This window comes from Lathamus discolor, chromosome 16, assembly GCF_037157495.1.
Source record: "Lathamus discolor isolate bLatDis1 chromosome 16, bLatDis1.hap1, whole genome shotgun sequence".
NCBI lineage: Eukaryota > Metazoa > Chordata > Aves > Psittaciformes > Psittacidae > Lathamus > Lathamus discolor.
The window spans coordinates 6987748-7012207 of NC_088899.1; the positions used below are offsets into that span (position 1 = coordinate 6987748).

Consider the following 24460-nt stretch of genomic DNA (forward strand, 5'->3'; position numbering starts at 1 on the left):
CATGTTTACATGCTAGAACATGGAATTAATTTACTTGACACTCGAGTGTCTCAGGAGTAAGTATCAATTTTTATAGCTTACATGAAAATAAATCTTTTCTGCTTACAGCACGATGAGGATACGTATGTACAATTGCTTCTGTTTATATACACCAATAGTTAAGTACATGAACACATCGGGGAACAAACAGGTTTGGCTCTACAAAGAACTGAAGGGAATGGGGACTTCCTGGCAGTCCGTTGGGAAAGCAGAGCGGGTGCATCCCGCTGGCAAGTGTGCAGAACATGGGACGGGGCAGGGCTGAGTCCTTGTACAACAGTGACAACCTCTGAGTTCTGGACACCACGGCGAGCACAGAACAGGGGCAAGCAGTGCTAAAGCTGGTCTTCCAAAGAGGACAGCAGTGCCACATCCACCACCGTGGGGCTGCTCCGGTAAGACCCATGGTGCCTCCTCTCCGTGCTCCTTCCAGTGACAGCATCAGCCGCCCTCCTCATCACCTCCACCGAAGCCAGCACCGCATGGGGCCGTGCTGTGGCACAGGGATGCAGTTCCCCTGCAGACACCACCATCACACTGTTCCAGCCGCCCAAGGCTGAAAATGTCTTTCACAGCGGGGTTCATCCCCCCGCCCCGGGTCTCTTGCTCCTGGGAGCCCCTCAGTTGATCTCCCCCTCCGTGAATTCCTCCTTTATGGACTGTTTGCGGGATTTGCAGTCGGGGAGGTCGAAGCCGAAGTCTGCCCAGTCGTCGGCAGCGCCGCGGTTGGGGATGGTGATGGTGTGGCGCACGCGGAAGTGCACGGCCTCCATCACCCGCTGCCGCTGCAGCTCCCCCGAGCTGCCGATGGAGATAGTGGAGGCGTTGCTGCTGGAGCGCAGGAGCTGCTGCGCTCCGTAGTCGTGGCTCTGCTTGAGCTCCTGCAGCCCTCTCCAGATGACCATGCGGTACTGCTCCGGGATCTTCAGTGCTCCGAGGTCCTGCAAGGACAACAGCGCTGAGGCACAGCTCCGAGAGAGGGGGCTGCACCAACGGGAGTGAGGCCTGGACACCCCAGCTTGTGCTTATTGGGGTACATGGTCCCAATGCCCCCAGTGACCGTGGTGGTGGGGCTGGACCCCCCGTGGTCATGACAAGCCCATGGCACATCCCCCCAGAGGCAATTTCTCATGTAACCGGTGGCCATGGCCCAGGTACTCCAACCCAATCTTTGCATCGGAGGTGGCTTCACATCAACCTGATGTGAAATGGGAGGGATGGGACCTCTCTTTGGACCAGGCTGCAGAGCAGGATGTGAAGCATCCTGATGCCTGCTCACACAGGTTTCATTCTCCTCCGGTCCTGGACCAGGAGGCTGGAGCAGCCCCTGCCCAGGTCATGCCCCGACACAGAGTTAGAAGCCAGTGCTTGCGAGGCCATGGGCTGAGCTCGCAAAGCCAAATGAGGTCCATGGTACCCCGCACCAGAGCGGGCACTGTCAGAGCAAAGAGCTGCCAGAGATCCAGGTTAATGCCGAACACAGAGACTCAGGGGAGCGTTAACTGCAGGAGACAGTGAGTATGGGATTAGTAGCTACAAACACCGACTCGGACACGCTCTGGCACAGGCTTTGGCCATACCCAGCGTTTCCTTGCACAGCTTACAGACTCCATGGGGTTAGTTCAGAGAATGGTCCCAAACCAGGCGAAGGTCACACCACTGGCCCCAGCTACTAATGGAAAATCATTGTGTCTTGTATGGCCTCATGTCCCATTGCTCTGCCTGCTGCAGGCTGCTGGGGGCAAATGGGATGGGGCAGGAGATTTGTTCCAGCCCAAACACCAAGGCTGGGCTTATGGGGCTTCCTGTGGCTCAAGGGGTTTCAGGTTTTTGGGGGTTTTTCCCCTTCTTGTTGCCCTGATGGGGCTGTCATCACCAAGAGGCTGAGGCTGTGCAAGCTCAGGCACCTTTAGCATCCCATCTGCTATTTTCATAGCAGCTTTTGCCTGACCTGGGCAATTTCATTCCAGGGCTCCCATCATACGGATGCCCTGGGCTTGACTCCTTTATTTCAGCCCCTCTTGACTTGAAGAGGGGAAGATGCAGGATCGGATCAGATTTAAAACACGGGTGTTCCCAGCGGCTCAGTGGGCTTTGTGCTGAGCACCTCAGCCTTCTTTTGTGTTAGGGGAAGATCTACCTGGGCTCTGCTCTGGGGACCTTTCTTGCTTCTGATGGTGATGACCAAGGACTGAGCTACCACTAAACCCAAGGGATGTGTAACTGGAAGGGATAAATCCAGGGCATAAACGCTGTGAGCACATTGGTGCCCAGCTCTCCCTTTCCTTTCAAAGGGATTTCAGACCAGCAGCCGATAGAAACAAGTGGTAAGAACAGATCTCCCCGAAGCATTTACCTCTATGGATAGGTTCTGCAGGTGGTAAATGTTCTGTAAGCCCTGGGAGGTGAAATAGTCGATGCAGTTTGGACACCCCAATCCTGTTAAAAAACTGCAGAAAACAGTTGGAAGACAAAAGTGGCATTAACTCCTGAGCAGTGAAACAGAAGCTGTGCTCCCAGCCAGTGCTGCGGTGGCAAACTGGTCCTGCTGCCATCGCGGGGGTCCCCTCAGCTGCCACCAGCATCAGAGTGAAGCACGGGATTGTGTTCCTTCCTAAGGCGCCCCACGTTTTCCTCCTGATCCTCAGGTTTCAGCTCAGTAACTTCCTTGGAATGACCCGGGGGAGCTGGAGCTGCTGGGAGAGGGAGGCTGGGGCTTGGCTTTGGGCAGCGAGGCGGTGCCACATCGCACCGTGCACCTCTGGTTACCCTGCCCGTGCAGCATCCCTGGCTTCAGCAGGGCGTCCATCGGAACACCCATGGTCTGTTTAAAGACCGACACATTAAGAAGTGGCTGCAGACCTGCTGATGTGTTCCTGACGGGAAGAAGCCACGTGGAGCTGTGTCCAGGCATTGCTGGTAAGGAAGGGGAAGGGGGGAGTTCCCAAAGCTGGGGGCCAGTTTGGCGTGCAGGAAAAGAGCCTCATTCAGGTGCATTTAATTTTTGTATTAAATTGTAATTAAAATGTAATCAGATGTAATTAAGCAGGGATGGCTTTCCTAGATAGGGGTATGTGATGGCAATAGGGGTTCCTGACCGGTCAGTAGCTGGGTGTTGGTTTCTGAGCTCGGAATGGTCTATGTGGTTTCCTGAGCAGTGATTTCTCAGTTGGGACCAGTGGCCGGTTGACCAGTTACTACACAGATCCAAAGGTTAGAGTGAGGGACAACAGCCAGAAACATCAGAGGACAAGACAGACAGGACACCGGCCGCCTGCCCTACCTGACGAGGCTGGGGTCGGGGTTGTAGGGCGGCGGGGGGGTGCAGTGTGATCCGGACACCATGGACTGGGACGCGTGGCCCCCATTCATCTCTCCATTGGGCTGCATGGGGTGACTGTTCAGCATTCCGGGTCCTGGGCACAACAAGCACCCATTAGACATCACGGTGAGGGGCACCCGCTCCCGTGGTGCCGCAGCGGGATGAGGCTCTCACCCATGGGTGCGAGGCCGGGCGCGGAGCCGGTGCCGTGCTGTGCGGGCTGCCCCACCAGCTGGTTCACCGAGGGCAGCTTGTTGATGCCTCCGCCGTGGACCTTGTTCATGGGTGAAAGGACGGGGCCGTAGGAGGACGGTGTCTGCAGCTGGGTCCTGCGTGGGGAAACCGAGCGGCGGATTGGTCACTGCAGCCGCCCTGCCCCATCCTTTGTCATCTCCAAAGGGCCCTTTCCAGCCCTAATGATCCCAGAGGCGATCGGAACCCCCTGCTGAGGCTGCAGGCACCGATCGGAGCGCTCAGCACCCATGGGGTGGGTTCAGTGCCACGAGTCAGGGTCTGGTACTCACTGCCTCTGCAGGAGCTGCTGCTGCTGCTGCCGATAGGAGTCAACCAACTGCTGCGGGACCAGCTCCACCAGCTCCAGGCTCTCCTTTATCTTCATCAGGATCTCGAAGTTCTCCCGGCCTCGCACCTGCAGGAGGGAACAAGCCCAGGGATTCGCCTTGTTCCCATCCCTCCCGGCCACCTTCCCCATGGACCCTTATGTCCACCCAACCACATCTCTGTGCCCAGGGGCTATTCCGGACTGCCTCGGACAAGGATTCGTGGATGCTTTTGCTCCTGTTCTCATCACCTGTGCCTCAGGGTCCCCATCCTGCCCCACATCACATCCCCAAGGTGTTTCTCACCACCCATCCAAGCCAAGCTCTCAACCAGCGCAGTTCATCAGCACTTACAGGCACGTAATACATCTCCTCCTCCCCGTGCCGTCGCTTCTTAATGCCTGCCCCTAGTGCTGGGATGCCCTGAGGGCTCTGCTTGAACGCTGGAAAGGAGAGAGGAAGAGCATTGGCTTGCTGTCCTTGGGAGGCAGGGCACAGCTGGCACATCTGGACAGCACGCAGAGCCATGCGGGATGCTGCTCTTCACCTGGGTTCTGGTACTGGTGATGTCCCTTGGTTAGTGATAATGATGAACAAATACTTTGGGACATGAAAACCCCGCACAAACAGCTTTGCACTGGGGGCAGGAGGAAGGGGGTCCAAGTTATGAGACTTTAGATTTAGCCGAGAAGGTCAAAGCGTTGTGGCTGGGGGTTGTCTGGAGCCCAAGCTTCTGGAGCGCAGTGATTGTGGGGATGGGAAAGGGGCTGAAGCAGAAGCATCATGTGAGTAACGAAGGGGGGTGGGTGCTGGCAGGAGCCTGGGCTGCAGCACAGCAGCTACCTGGGCCCCCCTCCCTCTCCAGCAAGGGACTCACTGCGCTTGTTGGTGCTGCCGTTCTTGGCTGCGCTCTCATTCAGGGCTTGCTGCTCCCGGTAATGGTCCTCATCAGCCTTGCGGTCCCTGCCCGGGCAGGCACAGATCCGGCCCTCGAAGGATCTCCTCCCTAGGACCTGGCCGCTGCGAGGAGAGGGAAATCAGTGACCCTGTTTCTGCTTGGGAAGTGCATCACGGTGCATCCAGTGCATCACGGTCCAGCTCGAAAACCAGTGCCTGCCCATCCCTCCACGTGAACGGATTGCTCAGGGAGCAATCGAGCCCCAGGGTGCTGAGTGCGGGGAGCCCTGCAGCAGCAGCAGGCTCCTTGGGCAGAGGAAGGCTCCAGCTGCAGGGGGAAAAGCTGATGCTGGCCTGGGTTCCTGGTCCCTTTGTGCCTGGTCCCCGGTCCCTCTGTACCAGCCCTTTTCCTACCCGCTGTGTGCTGGGGCTGCCACATCCCCTTCCTCCGAGGTTGTTCCCTGGAGGGGACGATTCATCCCGAGGGTTTCCAGCCCTCCCACAGCAGTGAGGGATGCCCGTCCCTCCTCCGACAGCCACTCACTCTCGTGTCTCCAGGGTGATGATGATGAGGATGGGCCTCCTGTTCATCCCTCCCACGCAGCTGCTGTTGCACATGAAGTTGTACAGGATGGTGGTGAACTCGGTCCCCACCTGCCCGGGAGGGGAAAGCAGGTGCTGAGTGATGGGGACACAGGGAAAGGACCCCCTGCATGGGGCTGGCCCCTCACTGGGGGAAGCCAGAGGGAAGAGGGGACTGTGCAAGGGCTGCAGGGTTCCTGAGGCCCCCAAGGGCAGGACTGGGGGGGAATGTCTCTTTGCACCCCACTTCCTAGGGATGGGATGCTCTCGGATGCTTCCCATGGCCAGGAGCTGCAGATGCCCCACGACTGGTTTGGGAGGCAAGCAGGGGTGGCCTCAAACAGGCACGGACAAGTGGGATGCTCCCACCCAGCAGCCCCATCACCAGCGGGTTCACCCTCAGCACCAGCAGCATCCCGGCTGGAGGCAGGGGCTGGTCCTGGCCCCCCCCATCCCTGGGTAGCTGGGTACCTGCGGAGGCTCATAGGGCACCATCACGCTCTGCCTTCCCGTCACGGGGTCATCCACGTACTGGGAGAGGTTGTTGCCTTCCACCCGGATGAGGTGGCTGGCCGGGGCTGCCTGGCCTGCAAGGCAAAGCTCCGCGTTAGGGAACGTGGCAGCCCCGGTGCCGGTGCACGGCAGAGCCGCACTCACCATCATTGAAGTCGCGGCCGAGCTCGTGGTTGGGGCAGCGCTTCACCACCTCGGTGACGTGCTCTGCCTTCTTGTAGATGGGCATGGCCCGGATGATGGTGCCCGGCGGAGGCGGCGAGGACACCTTGATCTGGATGGGACATGTCTTGGCGATCTGACAGTAGAGCTTCTTCAGGAGGGGGGAGTACTGCGGAAGAAGAGATGCCCACCGGGCTCCATGGGGTGGTGGATGCTCCCCTGCCTGCCCTCGGCTTCCTCTGCTGCTCCCTTCTCTTTCCCCCCTGCACGGGGCTCACATCCGCCTCCGAATGATGGTCCCACTGCACCAAGGGGCATTTCCACCCCTTCGGCTGCTCTCACCCACCCACCTCCTGCTTCCTCACTGCTCCATGTGGAACACAACCATGGCACAAGAAAATCAGGATTATAAACCCCATTCCTAGCAACGGGACCGTGCCAGGGCAAGGCTGCTCCGGGTGCGTCCCCAGTGGCTCCATGATGGATGCAGCACTGCAAACTGCTGCCGCGGTTATAGGGGATGGTGACCAAAGCACGTTCAGCCTGTCTTCATGGTAACTGTTCTCTAGGATCGCTATTTGGGTTTCCCCTGGAAGTTCTTAAATATGACCACATTTGCCCATGCTGCAGCGTGTCTGCTTTCCACGTCAAGGGCTGGGAGCTGCAGACTTGGAGGAAACCTTGCTGCAAATCAGCACAAACCCCCCTCAGGCATCACTGGAAGCAGTACGCTGAGTCTGTTATAACACACAAGTCCTGGCTGAGCCAGGGGCTGCGATCACCGAGGGCACCAACGCACCACAGCCTGAGGGCATCGTGCTGAATGGCATTAACGGGATCGCAGCTCGCGATGCTCGACCTGGGAGCTCAGTTCTATGTAGCACGGGTGGCACGGGCAGGGACTGTCCTGGCCGTGGGGTGATGCTGTGCGGCTGCCGCAGCGGCCGGGCTGGCTCACAAAGGGGACGCTGCGGTTCCTGACCATTCCAACGCTCCTGGTGAGGGCTGCACCCTGCTTCCAGAGCTGGGGAATGCAGAGCTCAGCTGCCAGGAACGCCGTGTGTCAGCGCCCAGGTGTGGGGCTGTGCGATTCCCTTCCACCTCGCCGGTGCCACGCTGTTTTCCATCTCGCAAGGAATGTGTTTGCTATACAGGAGCCCACCCCTGCCGCCCAGGGAGAAGCCAGTCCCTGCATGGCAGGGCATGTTCCTGCTCAAAGGATTTTATCTCATCCCCACAGCGAGATGCCCGCTGCCAAACAAATACCACCGTGCAGGGTACTGTTGGGATGTTAAAGCTTGTCCCGAGCCACCCGAATACGGGTGGGCAGGGGATAGCGAGGCTCCTGCTGCCTGGCTCTTTGGGGTCAGGGGATGCGGGTGCAGGGCTCAGCACCTTACCGCGAGGGTGTTGCGGGGCTGACACGATGGTGCATCCCTTGTCTTCCCAATGCCATGCGCCCGGCCTGCAGGAGGGAGCTGTGCCTCCTGGCCTCGCTGCCCTTGCTGTAGGCTCCTGTGGAGCCTGCAGGGCTGGATGAGCTCCCGCTCCCCGGGGAGCAGCTGAAGGGGGAAATGAGATAGAGCATTTCCAACTGGTCTCTGTAGGGAGGATATAAGGGGAGAAGCTTCTGCCAAGGCAAACTGCAGCAGTGAGAGTGGTTGGATGCTGGCATTGTCTCCCAGAGGGACAAGGCAGTGGGCAGAGCCTGCTCAGCACTAGAGAGGGCAGGAAGATGCTGTGGTCATTAGAAGCTGCAATCAGGAGCTATACAAGAAGCACAATCTGGCAGCAAGAAATCATCCTCAGTATTGGAGGTATGTGGGCTTGCCCAGGGGGGAGGGATGCTTAGAAACATCGCATTGACTGAAATACCCATGTTTTGCCTTGGAACCTGATGACTCTATGGCCAGGTTGGGTTCCTCGGTGCCATCCTGCATCTCCAGGAGGCTTGTGCTGGAGCTGGAAGCACAGGTTCTGCTTGGGAGGCAGTTACTCCCCTCTGCCCGGCTGGAGGAGGAAGCTCTCGGCCATGGCCCATGTAAGCTGCTCACCCACAGCGCGACGGGGGCTGAACACCCTCGTTTGAGGAGCCAGCATGGCAAAACAAGGGTTATTCGGAGGGGGGCTCTTCCTTGCCAGGTGTTAAAATACTGACAACTCCTGTCAAAGGATCCTTTCATGTAGACATTCCCGGGCAGCCCTCGACATGCCTGGGAAATCTAACTGCTCTGGAAGAGCAGAGGTGCATTATGGCAAGTTCTTTGGTAACAAATTCTCTCATTATACCATGTTATGACATGGATAAATCTCTGTTAAATAGCAGAGCGATTGCCCCGCAGGGGGAAAGGCTGCCGCTCAACGCAGGCATGCCTCCACTGATAACCTTATCGTGTCTTAACAGCTCCAGGATTGCCTTCAAAGGTCCCTCCACAATAACAAACTATTCTTTTAAGGAACTCAGTGCTGATAACTTGGGCGAGCAAAGCCAGGGCTGTGCCCTGTGCGGCCGCGCTCCCGGCTCCTCAGTGTGCGGTGCTCCTGGTCCCATGGACCCAGCCTGTCCATGGCCACCAAGCAGGATGCTCTCGGGATCCCAGGAGGAGGCTCAGCATCCCCAGTTGAGGAAAAGCCATTGGCAAAGTGTGCTTTCCACAGGGGACAGCAAAATGCATGGCCTGCTCGGGCACCGAGCAGAAAGCCTCTGCTCCTATGTGCTTATCTGTATTCCTAATACCCCTCTGTGTGAGCATCTCCGAGCAGGGCTGTGCTGCACATCGTGCTTTACTGATGCTTTGCAGGCTGCTCACTCGTATCCTGCCTGTTCTGTGGTGCTTGGATGAGCTGACCTCTCAAAACCGACTGCACATGAACGCTCCCCAGCGCTGGTGCATCAGCACATCCAGACCTCGGCCCCAGGACTTGTTTCACACCTACGGAGGAGCTTGGCTACGTTCTGCCGCTGGGCACCTCCTGCCTGTGTTTTCAGTTCCTGCTCTACCCTTTGGGCCGTTAGCATCTGCGCCCCAGTTACGTTCTTGCCAAGGTCATCTCTGCTCATAGGAAAAGCCAGAGAGCGTCTGTTAATGCCCGCTTGCAGAGCACAACAGGTTCATGTGCTCATGTGGCTCGTGGGTGCTGGTTCTGTGTCAAAGAGCAGCAACAGCACTGAGCAATCTACCTGAAGCTGACATAAACTTGCAGCACATTTATTCCTCTGGGTTCCTCTGTAGTTGTGCAGCTTTCAGTGCCAGCCCTCATCTGCTGGGATGAAAGAATAACACCATCTCCATCACTGTCCCTTCCCTGCTCCTGTGATTTGTCCTGCAGCGCAAGTCCAGAGCGCTAGGAGTAACTGGAAAAGCCAGATTGTTTAAACACTAGCAGTAAATCAGCATCGACCTCTGTTTCTCTAGGATGTGGTACCCCAAAGTGTCTTTAGATGGGGCTTCTTTCCCCTCTGTGTTTGAAATGCAGCTACTTCTTGCGCGAGACAGAGTCCAAGCTGCACCAGTAATGGGAAATAAACCCGGCTGGGAGACAGAGCCCGTGGTGCAACCGACCACTGCAGGGGCTTGCCACGGTAATCCCACACCGCCACTACTGCATCCAAGGAAAGGCTTTACACATCACGAGATCCAAATGAGCTGATGCCCCACAGTGATTCACGATGACTGATGCGAGCTGCGATGCACCCTTAGCACCCACTCCTAAAGAAGCCACTGCACTATGGGCCCGTAGCTGTGGGTTTTCCCTATGGATGCTGACAGCCTCACAACCTGAATCTTCCGTGTGGGAAGACCGACTGGCAACGTCCATCTCCCCCAGCCCTCCCTGGGCAGCAGAACCGCTACGAGGATGTGTCCCAACAGATTCGGAGCTGATAAAATCTTATTTATCTTCAACTGTTGACACCGAGGCGTCCAGACTTGCCTGCTCCGGGAGGGCTGCAGCCAAGTCCTCCTTTCCCTCTTGAAGGAAATGATTTGCTCAACAATTACTTTTTCCACAAATCCTCCCCCCTCCTCCCTACCAGCCTCCTCCTCCTCTCCTACATTCCAGTCTCCTCATTAGCTCTACTCAAGACGTGTCCAGGACTGCAGTCAATGGATCCCAATAAAGCCACTAGCCTGGCAAGAGAGAGAGAAGAAAAGTGCTGCCTCCGGCTGCTAATTTCCTTGCGCTCCCCAGCAAGCAGCTGCGGAGCTGCATCCTGGGACAGGTTCGGACAGATCGGAGCTGAGAGGTGATAATAACGTGTCTGTCATCTCACTCAGACATGTAGCATCTTGCAAACCGCAAATACCGTTAACCGGCTCGGACAAATCTGTTACGACAGATCCTGAAGACATGCCGGCTGCACAGCTTGGCCTTTCTTCTCCCTAATTTCTCTTTAATAACCAGGTTTTAATCACCGGCCTCTGGAACTTCTCACTGAGCTGGAAATACTTCCCAAAGCTGCTCTGTGCCTCCTTTACTACGAGAACGGGGCCAGAGCATCACTGATGCCCAAGAGCATCCGCTGGTGCCTGAGCTCTGCAAGGGGCTGGGCAGCAGAGATGCGGCCCCAGGGCAGCTCTAAGGGATGCCCCAACCCTGGCCGCCCAGTGCTGGCAGTGCCTGCACCATGGTGGTGACACACTTGGGTGTCACCTGCAGGCAGCACAGTGGAACCACCAGTGATGCCTTGGGGCTGCCACTGAAGCAGACACAGCAAGAGAAGCCTTCTGTGCTCCAGCCTACATTCTTCTACCTTTATTATCGTGCTATTACTGCTAATTACAATCCCTTTGCTCACCCCCAAAGGAGTCCTCTCCCTTCCTTCCCCGGTGTGCACATCCTTACAATAACTGCCAGCCAGGATCGCAGCCATTCTTAGTCACCGTTCAACCAGCCAGCGCTGGCACACTCGGGGCTTGGTTTCATCTCTTCTAGTAAGTCTGACTCCTTCTGTGTGTCTGGATACTCGGGCGCTCTGACCAAGCTGGTGCTGGAGGTCCCTCTCATCCAAAAAAGCAGCTGAAAATCCAGCAAGGCAGTTATTCCATGCTGCATTATCAAGATTGGATACAGGGAGCAAGCTGTATTGGATACAAGGGAAGAAGGGGCTGAATTGGGCTTGGGAAACTAAATACAAAAGTCACAGCAGCAAGACCTGGACCTGGGGGAGACCAGCACCACCCGCAGCATCCCTGGCAAGCAGCAGGGAGCTGCTGCTGCTTCTTTGCAGCCCTGCCTGCAGTGGGCACAGGCAGAGAAAGTGGTTTGCCAAGGGCACACGCAGCATCTATCGCTCCCCATCCTTTATGCACTGGTCAGACTTCCCAGGAATGTGTGGCATGGGATGCAGCCACATCTCCTCCCAGAGGCCTTGGTGGGGCTGCTACTTGTGATAGCACAGACATGTACTTCCTCCTGCAGCCTATTTACTGTCTCAGTCCCTTCAGCAGGTCCCTCAGTCCCTATCTCCCCTGCATGGTTTGTATCGAAGTGGAGAGGAGCCATCCAGAGCAACCCCATTTCCCTGGTGCATCTTCTCCCACTTCTCCTGCAGGAGAGCGTTGCCTTCCCACTGGAGCAGCAGTTGCCAGTAAGTCGTTCCCTTGACCTGTGCATACCATACACGTTCGAGATAGTGGAGCTGATAGCGGGATCGTGTTGGAACATCGCACACCAAATTCCTTTGCCTTTTTTTTCCCTTAATTCCATTGTGTCTGGAGTTCCCGGAGCCTCATCCACACCCTGTGAAAGCTGGTGGAAAGCCTCCAGTGGGCTGGCTTCAATGGGCCTTGGAGCGAGCTGATGCTGAAGCTGCTTTCCTACTCCTGGTGCACCAAAATAGCCACACTCTTCTGCCCAGCCACCCGGGCATAAAGAAAGACGTTTGTGGCTCTGTGCTGCACTACTCATCCCCTTGCTCATCCCCAGCCTGCTGCTGTTGGATGGGTACCTCCCTAAAACATCACAAAGTGCCAGAGAGAGGGGCTTGTTTTCTGTAGATGCTGCTGAAGGTCTTGCTTTCCTGTTTACAACCCCCTTTACCCCAACAAGTGACCAAGGGAGAACCTACCTCCTGCCACACCAGTTATTCCCACCCTCCTCATTCAGTTAGCATCAGACAATGCATTTCAGCTCCCCCAGTATCCACACTCCGGCTGCAAGATCAGTGGAGCTGCTGGACCCAGCTCAGCAGGACAGTTTCTCACTGGCCAAGCACTGGGATGCAGACTGTTTGCTGTGCGTGACGGCTGCTCCATCGCAGCAGGAGCACCTCACCTCCTCTTTGAACCTCTCCATCCTTTCCTCTGCAGGCTGTTTGCTCCCACAAGCAGCAGGCAGAACCCTGGATGGGGACCCCCCTATGCTCATCCCTGGCTTCAGGGACCCGCTGTCTGCTCAGCTCAGAGGTTTGTCCCTCTCCCCCCAGCCCCAGGGTCTCTGTGCGAGCCCGGGCAGCTGCCACACGCGGGGGGCTCGATTCCCCACATCCTTTTTCAGCCGGGCCACGGGAGGCCAAAGACCCCATTAACGCTTCTGCCGGCTCCGGCACACCGAGAGCCTTTCAGAGGGGAGGGCGCCGGGATGCGCCGCGAACCCCGCTTGAGAACAGTTCTAATTACCCATCAGTTACCAGCTGGCCGGCGTGGCCAGGGGCTGCCTGCGAGGACGCAGCCGGGATGGGCTCGCCGCTCTGGCGTGCACGGGCAGCTCCGGGGACCCGGGAGTCCTGCGAGCTCCCAGCACGCAGGCAGACGCCGGCGTGCCGGGTCTTGCCGTGCCGCAGCTCCCGGTGCTCCCTCCCTCCCGCCGGCCCGGGCGCAGCAGCCGCCGGAGCACGGCCTCCGACCCACGGGGAAAACCTCATTTTCAGCGTGCCCTGCCCGTGGCTCTCTGCTGATGAGGAGGCCATTAAAAAGGAGCAGGGAGGTGGAGGCGGCCGGGGCGGGGGGGTGCTTCCTGCAGTGCTGCTGCTTTGAGTCAGGATTTGGGATAACGCGCGGTGCGCGCAGTCGGGATGCCACCCATCCCTGCAAGGGCAGACCCGGTTCTGGTGATGTGACCCCAAAGCCCTGTCGCAAAGCTTCACCTCTTCTCCGTTTTCCTATTTCCTAATGTAGAAATTCAGTGGTTTAAGGCTACAGAGAGCAGATGATGATCCTCTGGTTCCATTCCCTACGCTGCTGGTCCCTGCCTACTCGCTCTGCATGGAGCCTGCGGAGTCTGCTTGAAGTACAGCTTATCTTTCGCGAGATATGCAGGCTCTTCATTTGAATACTTCAGGAGCTGGAGAATTCGCTGCATTCCTTGGTAAATTGTTCCTATGGTTAATTATCCTCCCTGCGAAAAAAATTCCACCTTGTTTCTAGTCTGAATTTGCCTGGCTTCAGCTTCCAAGCACTGGGTCTCATTATGCTTTCTGCTATTAGACTAAAGAGCCGTCTGCTATCAGAAACCATCTCCTGTGCAGGCTGCGATCGAGCCACCCTTACTCTTGTCGTGGAGACCTTTCATGCAGAACGTTTCTGGTATCGCCCTTCATCGGTTCCAATTCTTTCGTCTTCCTCGGATCTCCCTCCCAACCCTTTTCTGTTTTGTCAGCACAGGGTTTGGAGCGTGGACACGAGGGCTGCATGTGCACAGCAGGGCAGGGAGCTCCGTGATGCCCGGCTCGCCCTGCCCAGGCACTGCAGAGCGGGCCACCACGCAGCCAGCCCATCTCCTGATGGTCTCTGGCCATGAGCCTCCTTCCCTCAGCATGGGAGAACGGATAATGCCGTGTCTCCCAGAGGGATTTGGTCAGAACCCTTCAAAACCAACACTGGGCTGCTTGCTTCTATCCACTTGGCTGCTGCCAAGTCATTTGACGACCTGCACCAAACCGTTTGGCTTGGCATTGCCTCTGCTCCAGCTGTCCACTCCTTGGCTGATTCTCCATGATCCAACCCCAGATTGCAGGAGGCCTTCGGAGCTGCCGGCCTGGCAGGGTCTTCCTCAGGGTGAAGAGCTCCTGCTGCTGCTTGGCAAGGCAGCTCCATTGAATCCCTGCCCAACACTTACAACGGTCCTGGTGCACATTGTTGGGTGCAATTCATCTTGTTCAAGAGCCATGAGGCTTCCCGAGCTATGGATGAGGCAGGCAGCGTGGATTCTTCCGAAGTGCTGAATCAAACCATGCATGTTCTTCAGCACACCAAGATGGTTAATTCTGATATCCGTGACTGGAGCATCACTGAGCTCTCAGATGTTGCTGTCCCCAGCCCTACTCACCACACATTTAACTCTCCTTCCCAAGTGCCTGCATTTCCCAACAGCTCTCCTAGTCTTACTTGTACGCTGCTACATGTCGCTTCTGTGGCATCACGCTGTGTAGGTACATCATCGTTTGTACATGGACTGGCAACACAGAACAGAGGGATTTTTGCTGAATTCCTTTCCCCATCTAACCAGGACAGGCTTCCAAGCATGGCAGTGGCAATGCAGAGCTCAAGGTAACTGGGAGGAAGGCAGCAGCCCGTCTTCCAGCACAGAACATGCAGCTGCATGGCTGACAGCCCTCAGCCAGGAGGACATGCAGTGAATCTGGCTGTCACCGAGCCGAACCACGCTTCACATGGTGAGCCGGGCGCTCTGCACCATCAGCACTCCTGCAGGAACTCCTATTGCAAGTGAAACGTCCCCTGTCCCATTCAGGGTGCAAGATGCTGCTGACCCACGTCTGTTCGCAAGGCTCAGCTCCACTGCAGTCACATGCGGGCTGGATGGTGCCGGTCCTGGGGGATGCTCCATCAGCCCTGCATTGCAGTGCAGGGTCTACACATCTCTGACTGCCTTGCCAAGCGTTAAACCTGCCTCTGGGGTACACCCCTCTGCTCTTCGGGGGATAACTGCCCAGAAGGACCTTAGTGGCTTGTTCAGTTTGCTCCCTGCAGCTGCAACATGCACCGTCTGGCAGCAGAGAAGGGTATTTCCCTACTGCTAATTACAGTGAGCACAGAGCATACCTTCAGTAGGTGTTCTCCATGTCTTTTGACATGTGTGGGTACCCCCTGTCTCGCTGTCTGAGGGTGTCCTGCCCACAGCTGTGTCTGCTCCATCCCATGGCCGTCTCCCCAGTACCAATAGCTGGAAACAGTGGCAATCACACATCAGACCTTTTCCAGTCCTCCTGCCTCCACCCTGGGAGACCTGAGACAAGACTTTGTGGGTTCCATTTCCATTTGGCTGGTTTTGTGGCACACAAAGGCCTCCTTTCCCTAGACAGGTCCCATGCAGCTTCACTGTGACCTGAAGTGAGTTACTGCTGGTAGGGATGGGATTGGGCTGGAATCACATCCGACCCTGAGCACCTATTTATTCAATACCTAAAGAAATGCATCCTTTAGCAGCATCTTCAAGGAAAGACAGAGGAAAAGAGTGAGGACAACTACTCCTCTGAGGACAAGTCATATTTAATCATAGAGCTGGTCCCAGCCGCAGGGTCAGCACAACTCAGCAGTGAAGCCGTGATGCTCCAGCCTTGGACACCGGGAAGCTGCTCCGCTGTCAAAGCCACGAACTGGGCTGCATTCAAACCCCAGCTCCCTGCTGCTTTGCCCACTCTGCCTGCCTGTGGTTGTCACAGACCCACTGCCATAGCCTGTCCCCCCTGCACCCTTCCCGTGACACCGGGCAGCCACCTGTGCTGCAGCAGCAGCAGTGAGCAGAGCAGCACCCAGCAGCCACAGCCGGGGGTCTGCCAGCATGGATTCATCCAAGGACACTTTCTGTCTACCGCAGGAAGGACCATCTTGGCAATTAAACACATCAGCTTCCAAAGCCCAAGTCGCTATCACCCCCCGGGCTCACCTTTCGGTCTGCTCTGCTTGTTTCTGTAGTGTCAAACCACAGCCCTGGAGGGAACCCCTGAGTCAGGAGCCAGGATGTGAATTTAGGACCACAAAAAGCAAAGCAGTCCCCGTTCATCCTGCCCGGATCCTGTGTCCCTGATGTGCAGGGGACTGCATGGACAGGGACCAGCCCTGTTCCGGAGGACCGCGCTGCTGCGCCCCGGTCACGATGCCGGGCACCGATCCCTCCGTGATTAAACACCTACAGTCACTGTGCCACGACTTGCAGGGCTTAAGTTACTCTTCTGATACGAGAGGAAAAAGGATTGTAAATGACAAGCAACAATTTACGGCAAAGCTGAGATTGGTGCCGGTGGATGCGAGCAAAGCTCCCTCTCACCCACTGCCGCGCCTCTGACAGCGGCAGGGAAGCACCATGTGAACGAGGCAGGTATTTCCCCACTTTGTGATTTTCAGGGATGTTCACCTTCAGTTTGGGGAGCTGCTGTGAGAAAAGTTACATTCAAACCACTGTTCGCAGCCCTTTTGGAGAACGTCGCTGAAAGCGAGCACTGATGCTAACTGCACCTTCTGCCTTCCAGGGGAGCCCGTGCAAGTGAGGTCCCCACTGGACAGTGGCTGCATCCTGCATCCAACCCATGCAACCAAACCCTCTGCATCCCACTGCAAATCACCACCAAGTCATTCAGTTGCGTGCGAGCCAAAAACGCTGTGGGCATGGCAAGCATCTCCCTAGCGAAGGCAAGAAGACATGCAACAACTTACTGTCCAGGTGGCCGACTTGGCGGTGCTGGATTGCTGGAAGGTCACCTCAAAGTGGTGGGGACCAGGGTAGTCAGTGTTGGAGGGGATGACGGGAGCTGGGGACATGGCGTCGAAGGTAGAGCTGGGCTGCGAGTAGGGCGAATGCGTTGGGACATTGGAGGTGTGCTCGGAGCTGTAGGGGCTGGTGGAGGCTGCTCTGCTGCCGATGCTCTGATCCATGCTGTTGTTCAGCAAATTGAACTGGGACTGGAGGAAGGGAAAAGGGGAGGAGGGAAAAGAGAAAACACCAGCCAGTTTGAGACATGGAACCTCACCACGGTGCTGCGCTCCGGGTGTCCTGTTACAGCCTCCTTAAAGGGACAGTGCGGGAGCCCGGTGGAACACCCCTACGGGTCGCTTGGGGCTTTGGACAGGTCACCACTTGTGCGAGGGGTGACCTCGATAAGCTTAAACCATCCCCTTCCACCCACTCCATCCTCATGGGAGGCAGCGAGGAGCTGAGACTCCCGGGCTTTAGCATGGGTTCTGCCATAGGGGACCAGGCAGGGATGCTGCGGGAGATGCCCCGCTGCTGCGGGGTGGGGGAGATGGCCCCGTCCTGCGTCCTGCACACGGGATGGGTGCTGCCATCCCAGCAGCGAGGGTCAGGGAGGATGCGGATGAGGATGACCACCCACCCTGGATGAGGCATCATTCCCACTGCGACCAACCGAGGCAGGAGCTGCCTCCATCCACCTCCCGCGTGCGCTCCCGTGTCGCGAGTGTGCACACACAGGGCACCTCTGGAAGCGTTTCCCTCCGCAGAGCCGGCTCTGAATGGTGGTTTGGGTGATGCTCCCCACATGGGATGTTTGCTGTCGGCAGCTTCCACCCAGGCAGGTCTAATTTGGGGAAAACCTCAAACCTACAAAGCGCGTCGCTGCGACGCAGGCAGGTCACCCAGCAAACGCGCCTCTTTGCGCTGGTTCTGGCTCTTACTGCAGACCTGCTGGGCCACATCCTGCCTTTTTGCTGTTTAGTTTTCCTATTCCTCTTCTGAACAGCCACTGTCCGAGTCTTCCAGTAAACTGGCAGCAGTTTTACCCGCAGGCACAGCCTAAGCTAAGGTGCTCTCTCAAAAGCCTCGTGGCTCAAGCAGCCTGAATCTCTCCTCAATCTGACAAAAAAATCACTTTTTTTCTACAGTAGGGCAATAAATTACTATAAAAAACAACAGTCACCAATGGAACTGTTTCTCAGAGCAATAGGGATAGGTTTTCCCCCAAATCTGCAGCGTTTCCAAGCAGACCCATGCAGCCTGGGCTCTGCAATGACCACGTGCAGTGGCCACTGCACTGATCCTCATCATTCCCACTCCCCGCAGCACCCAGCACTGGCAGCTCCGGGATCCGAGCGCTCCAGGGAGGCGGTTTGGGGCCGGCCATCCCACTCTGCCACCTGCCTTCCCCTGCGAAGGGCTCACGGCTCAGGAATCAAGAGACGTGTTTTAACTTGGGATCCCAACCTCACCCAAACGTCTGCGATGTCTGATGGTTTAAAGGCACTCAGCCTTCTGCAGGGAAGCTCTCCTGTTGTCTGCATCTCTCCCAAGGTCGTTGGAGCCTGTGACTAACTGGAGGAATGCTGAGCAAGATCCGGCTTGTTCTTACACAGATACAGCCATCTTCTCCCCTAAAATATGTGCGTAAACCCCTCTGTTCCTTCTCGCTGCCCTATAAATAGCCCAGCTGAAAACAAGCCACCCCCATCCAGACTATCCATAATCCCAGGTGAGAAACTCTGGCAAAATGGGTGTTCAATGCACCCATGGAAATCCCTTGTTGTCCAGCTGGGAAACTGCAGCCAAGTCACCCTCGGGAAGCGAAGCTCAGGCATGGAGCAGGGGGAGAACAGCAATGGGAAAAAGGGCTTGCTGCTCATTGGGGCTGATCCACAGTCTAGATAATCCCAGAGTATCCCAATGGAGCTGGTTTGTTCTCCTAGGAGCAGGGAAGGGCTGCGGGGACCGGGCTGCACACACACACCCTGTGCCCTGCCACGTGCCTGTGTTAGGAATGAACCGAACAGAGGGTAAATGCTCTGCACAGGATGAGCAAACAAGGGGACCTGCAGCACCATGCCCGCACATCCAAGAGCATCCCAGCCTCTGTATGGGAGCCTTCCCCTGGGAGAAACAGTGACCGCTTTGTGCATGAAGGAGATACAAGACCCAGAGCATCTCCTCGACAAGCCGGGCTGGCCACCCCAGCCGGGATCCTCACCAGCATAAAGCAAGGACCAACATCCCCAATCCCGGGTTTTGGAAATCCACCGGCACAGACACCCCCAGGCAGGTGCATGGAAAAGCAACCGGATTGTTTGAAAAATGGACCACGTTTTGGAACCATTCCCTTGAAAGAGAAAGGGAAAGTGAGAGTGTTTGTGTGTCTGTGTCAGCAAACCCAACACAGGGCTTGTGTGTCTATGCCTGTGACTACACATCCACACCCGTATGTTCATCCACACACACAGATAGATGTTCCCATGATTGCAGCAACGATCTCCCAGGCAGCAGCACTACCCTACGAAATGATCCCGATGCTTCGGACCAACAGACATAGGACAAACGGGAGGAAGGAAGGAATTCCTGGTTGGGAAGCACAGCGCTGCTCTGTTCTATCTCCCACTGTGTCTCTGCCCGTACCTAACTTCCATAATGCAGAGAGCAGACACAAACCCTTCTGCCTAGGAAAGCAACCTCAGCGCTGGAGGACAGGGCTGAAATCGCATCACCCGCAGCACGGGTACCATTTTCTCTGCCTCCCAAAGGCTCCAAAGCAGGGCAGGAAAGCCTGCCTAGGGCCACAATAATGCTGATGGCTTGGCCCAGGAGGTCCCCAGTGAAAGATAAGATAAACTGGCGCTTGTGGTGCAAGGGCACTCCTTGAGTGGATGCTCGGGCTGATGCTGCTCCTGTCCGCAGTGAAGGAGCTTGCATCCCTTCACACCAGAGCTTGAAATCACACCTTGGGCTCTGCAAGCACTGTACCGGGCAAAGCAAGAGAAGAACCCGACCAAGCTACCACGGCTGCAGCATCCCACATGGATACAGCTCATTGTTCATGACAGCCATGGGATGGGGAAAGGCTCGCACCAGGACAAGCCCTCGGTGCATCCCAGCTGGAGCATGCACTCGGCGGCAGAGGATGATTGCAATAAAGCAAGAGAAACCCCGTTAACAACAAGGAGCACCTACCGTGGTGTAATGCTGCATCGGGTCGCTAACGTACAGCATTTTAGTTGTCTCGGGGCTCACGGGGCGCTGGGAAGCGTCCTGCCACGGGAGTCATGGGGTCGGGGCAGGAAGGCAGGCGGAAGGAGGGAGCACGGGAGCAGGGCCGGAGCGGCAGTGCCAGGGATGCTGCGCCGGCCACCCAAGTGCCGCCAACTGTAGGCTCTTTTGCCTTTTTCATCTCCCTTAGTTCTGTCAACTAGCTGCATCCAACAACAAAACGGGGCCCACCCCTTCTGTCCCTCATGACTATTCATCAAAGCACAGGGCAGGCCCCAGCTTGCCCAGTGATGGACCGGGCGATACCAACCATTCCCACTGCAGGGAGAGCGGGGGTCCAGCTCCACCATCCAACCTGACTCCTCGCTGGAAAGCTGCTTCCAGCCGAGCTGGGCTGGAAACCCATTTGCCCAGAGCCTGCTACCAGCAGACAGAGGTGGCTGCACTTGCATTGACCAGATGATGCAGCGACTCTAAGACAGCTCCATATCTCAGAGATATGGAGTTATCCCTATTTAGATGCTTAGATAGGGGTAGATGAGGATAGATATGGGTACATAGGGATAGATGTTTAGATAGTTATCTAGACAGATATGGATAGATAGATGGATGGATGGATGGATGGATGGATGGAAAGAGAGAGATAGATAGATAGATAGATAGATAGATAGATAGATAGATAGATAGATAGATGATAGATAGATAGATAGATAGATAGATAGATAGATAGATAGATAGATGATAGATAGATAGATGATAGATAGATAGATAGATAGATAGATAGATAGATAGATGATAGATAGATAGATAGATAGATAGATAGATAGATAGATAGATAGATGATAGATAGATAGATAGATAGATAGATAGATAGATAGATAGATAGATGGAATGACCAGACAGATTTCCTTCCAACTCGAGGCAGACAGGGAACTATTTTCCTTTCATCCAAACCCGAGTTGGGTGGCATATTTGGGAAGATGGAACCAGTGTGCATCACCCACATACAAGTAGGTCCATGGCGGTGTCATACATAAAGCTCCGCACAAACTGCCAGCTCTGTAGTTGGCATCTCTAAGCAAAAGGGTGGCTGAGGAACTGCTCCCATCTTTAATTACAGCATCTCCTCCTGCAGGACCCTGAAGCAGGCTTTCAGGAGCAAGGCAGTACCCATGCAGGGAACATCACACAGAGCAGCTCTCGGAGCATTTGGGTGACCTGCTCATTGCCACTGGGAGCAGCGGGCTCGCCGCACGGAGCCCCCACCACCGCGCCCATCTCCTGCCTTGATTTCAGGCCGGTGGCATCGCGTTATCTCTGCTTTTCTTTGCACACACGTCAGCCAGCGAGAGCTGGCCGAGGCTCCACCGGGAACACCATGGGGACGGTGTGAATGCTTTCTCCGGCTCATTATCCCTAACAAGGACCAGGAGCTGCCTGTGCTCAGCACCCTGCGAGGCCAGCGCTGGCCTGGGCTTACTGTGGTTACAGCAGGAGCAAGCTCAGCAAGGGGCAGCTCCCAATTAGCACCACCACCTCCACCTGATCCCGCTGCCAGGCTCCTGCCCCTGCAGGCAAAGGCCGGGAAAGGGAGGGAAAACGAGGGGAAAGCGAGGGAAAAGGGACTGGGGGAGGGGATGCGAAGCTGGAGAGGAGGGAAACGGCGCCTTTCTGGAGGGAGATGCAGCCACCGGCCCGAGCTGCTTCAGGGATGCTCCAGGGAGGCAGCGCTGCCCCGGGCACTGAGCGGTGACCTCGGAGTCTCACTCATCCGCTGCGCTCGTCAGCCCCTTTGCCTCCGAGGGAGGCCCACCAGATTCCCGGAGGAAAGGGCACCGGGGAAGGGGGCTGCGGTGGGAGCAGAGCTGGGTGTCGGGAGCACAGCATGCCCCCGCAGCAGCTCTGCTTGCAAACAGCTTTCACTGCACAGCGCGTTTGTACTGGAGTGCGCTACACTCCCCTCCTGTCCCAAGCTTCACAGGGTACCCTTGCTCCCAAGGTACCAAAGCTCACTGCCATTGTAGCACAGAGCCCCTGCTGCTGCAGGCAGCTGTCTGATCTCTCAACAAGTAGCCCCTGTTTGCCCCCTGCACCATCCGGCTGCAGTCACAGGCTATCAGCCCTGCACCACCACCAGCAGCACTGCAGCTGTACTGCTTGTGTGTGGTTTGTGAACCAGCAACATCCCATTTCCTACCCCAGAGCCCCCGGCCCACTGCAGGGAAATCCAGCTTGCTTGATGCTTCTCCCTCTCATGCAGCCTGAGCACACTCACCATGACCGAGTCATTCATGCTTCTCATCTGGAAGACATCCATCGTGACCTCCGCGCGGTTGGAGACCTCATTGCCGCTGGCGTGGTTGGATGGAGGGAGGTCAAAGTAGGTGCTGTCTGGCTCCCTGCAGAAGAGGGGACGGCACAGTCAGCCCTCGGCTCACCAGCACAGCCCACACCACCACCAGCAACCTGCCATTCCCTCGAACCTCGGCCCCTTCCCAACTTCTCCTCCATCGGCTGCTTTCAGGACATACATGCTCCATGGAATTTGAGCTGCCTGTCACCACCAGCGCCCTGGCAAACGGAATGGTCTGAGCATGGAGATCAGAGTTCGGGAGGAAACTTCTCAGTGTGGAAAGATGAATGGGGAAAGTGGAGCATGATAAAGAAACTCATCTCACCTCGGGCTACAGTAATGATAGGTACTAACACGTATCGCAGAGCCAAGGCCACTTCTGCTCTGAATACACCTCAAGGCAAACAATCGGCCATCACTTACAGCGTGCTCCAGAGGTGCTCAAACGTCGAGCCTTCATCAGCGGGCGAGGACTGGGACATCTTCCCGGAGGGGGAGTCTGACAGAGGATAAACCACTCTAGGAGCAAGGAGACACAGCGAGGTTAGCGCTGAGCCTCACGTCAGCACAGGCAGGAGCTTCCCACCTCGCACATGGCTCGGAGCCATCTTGACCCTGCGCTGCCTTCCTCTGCCCCGCCATGCAACCATCCTCCTCCTCCCTTACCCACTCCCTGGGAGCAGCAGGATCGCTTCCCTGCCCCGGCTGATGTGGATGCGTGCACTGAGGCTGCTCCTCTTCCCCAGGCCAGCGTGAGCATCTCGTTTCAACTCGGTCCCGACATCTAATAGTGAAAGCCTGAGGACTTCCTGCTTTTGGAGCTCGAGCCACGGAGCGCAAGGGCAGCGCTTTCTGCCTGAGTGGTGCTCGGGTCCTTCTGAATCAGATGGGGACCGGGTGGCCACAAGGGCTGAAATAGCTACAGTGAAAGCCTGGTGTCCTCCCACACCTCCCCGTCCCATGTGTGACAGAGAAAGGACCTGCACATCCGCTATGGGAAAAAGAAGAGCGTAGAGCTGCCTGCGGGTGGCCTTACCCTGCTTCCATGCTGCTTTCCCTGCCCCAAGGCAGCAGGAGCTTCACGAAGGAGCCAGGCCTTTCCCTTCAGCACAGAGAGCAGCTCTGTGCCGCCCCGGCTGCGTGGTCACGATGGGTGACACCAGCTCTAACCACGCAGCCGCCCTCCTTGTCGAAAGGAAAAAGATCTGACTATTTTAAGGGCGTTTTGGAGGTTCCCTTTCGCTTTCAAAGCACCAGCGGTGCTTGCAAAGCCAGGCCAGTGTTGCAGCACGTCCCAGCTCTGAAAGCCATGGGACAAAGAGAAGCTCGGGCTGTCGATGTTAAAGCACATCCCTGCTGCTGTGGTCATTGCACATCCCAGGAAAGCATCTTGCAGCAAGGATGCCTGGCAGATGGGCGTCTGGGGTGACAGAGTCACAAAAGGCTTTCAAACAGGGTTCCCCAAGGTGCCAGTGACTGTAATTTACTCTAAAAGGAGGTGCTGGTTAGAGTCCTGTTATGCAGGGAAGGAAGGAGGCATTCACATCCAGGGAAACTGGGAAATCACTCTGATGGGGATGCCCAGCAGAAGGAAGAGAAGGAGAGGAGGGAGGCCCTGTGGCACAGCTGAATTAAAGGTGACTGGCAAAAGCCTATTTCCACATTGCTCAAGAAGCAGTGCTAGATGGCCTGGGTGTAATTACCTCCCCATAGCAGCAGTGGCAGAGCTTCACAGCAGCCCCAGCCTCTTCCAGCCCCTCAGATCCATTTGGAGGCTCTTCCCCTCTGCCATAACTGTGTCAGCTCCCTGATGTCACCAGCTTCCCAGCGCCAGGAACTGGAGTTATCACCCCGACTTCTACCAGGGAGCTCAAGCCAAACCCGCACCAGGAGGATTCAACACCTCCAGAGACCAAAAGCCGCTTCTTCAAGTGAAGCTCTCTCTAAGGGAAGGGTGCTTGGCGTGGCTGCATGGGGACTGCTGCCTGCAGCAGGATGCACACCGGCCTTACTGCAGGCTCGCTTGGTTTCACTGGGAGAGCCGCTCTCCACCTGCTTCCCCAGGCAGCTCCAGCGTTCGCTGGGTTGCTGCTTCCCTCTGTTGCCGGTCAGGGCATTGCAGGGAAGCTGCACATAGGAAAACCAGGC

The 24460-nt window shown here is 56.5% G+C and overlaps 1 protein-coding gene across 5 annotated transcripts; it reads right to left on the reverse strand.

Moving 5' to 3' along the window:
- Nucleotides 1-562: 562 nt before the first annotated feature.
- TP73 (tumor protein p73) lies at nucleotides 563-23499 on the reverse strand. Of its 5 annotated transcripts, none has more exons than XM_065696584.1 (14): nucleotides 23349-23498; nucleotides 22736-22831; nucleotides 22235-22358; nucleotides 16689-16934; nucleotides 6058-6244; nucleotides 5872-5987; nucleotides 5363-5472; nucleotides 4799-4941; nucleotides 4276-4364; nucleotides 3886-4010; nucleotides 3536-3690; nucleotides 3323-3455; nucleotides 2396-2489; nucleotides 563-980 (listed from the first exon to the last, which is right to left on the reverse strand). In XM_065696584.1, exons 1-14 carry the CDS (start codon nucleotides 23357-23359, stop codon nucleotides 660-662), a joined length of 1950 nt encoding a protein of 649 aa, XP_065552656.1. In that variant the 5' UTR covers nucleotides 23360-23498; the 3' UTR covers nucleotides 563-659. The 5 variants fall into 5 exon arrangements, with proteins under 5 accessions (XP_065552656.1, XP_065552660.1, XP_065552657.1 ...); XM_065696588.1 differs by lacking the exon at nucleotides 23349-23498 and adding an exon at nucleotides 22979-23086; XM_065696585.1 differs by lacking the exons at nucleotides 22736-22831; nucleotides 23349-23498 and adding an exon at nucleotides 22443-22514.
- Between the last annotated feature and the right edge of the window lie 961 nt (nucleotides 23500-24460).

Excerpts from the sequence above, each read along its gene's own strand:
- TP73 (XM_065696584.1), bottom strand. Across the intron at positions 3,691-3,885 it reads CAGCAGCTCCTGCAGAGGCA|GACCCAGCTGCAGACACCGT; the intron begins GTGAGTACCAGA and ends TTCCCCACGCAG. Across the intron at positions 2,490-3,322 it reads CCCGACCCCAGCCTCGTCAG|TTTTTTAACAGGATTGGGGT; the intron begins GTAGGGCAGGCG and ends TGTTTTCTGCAG.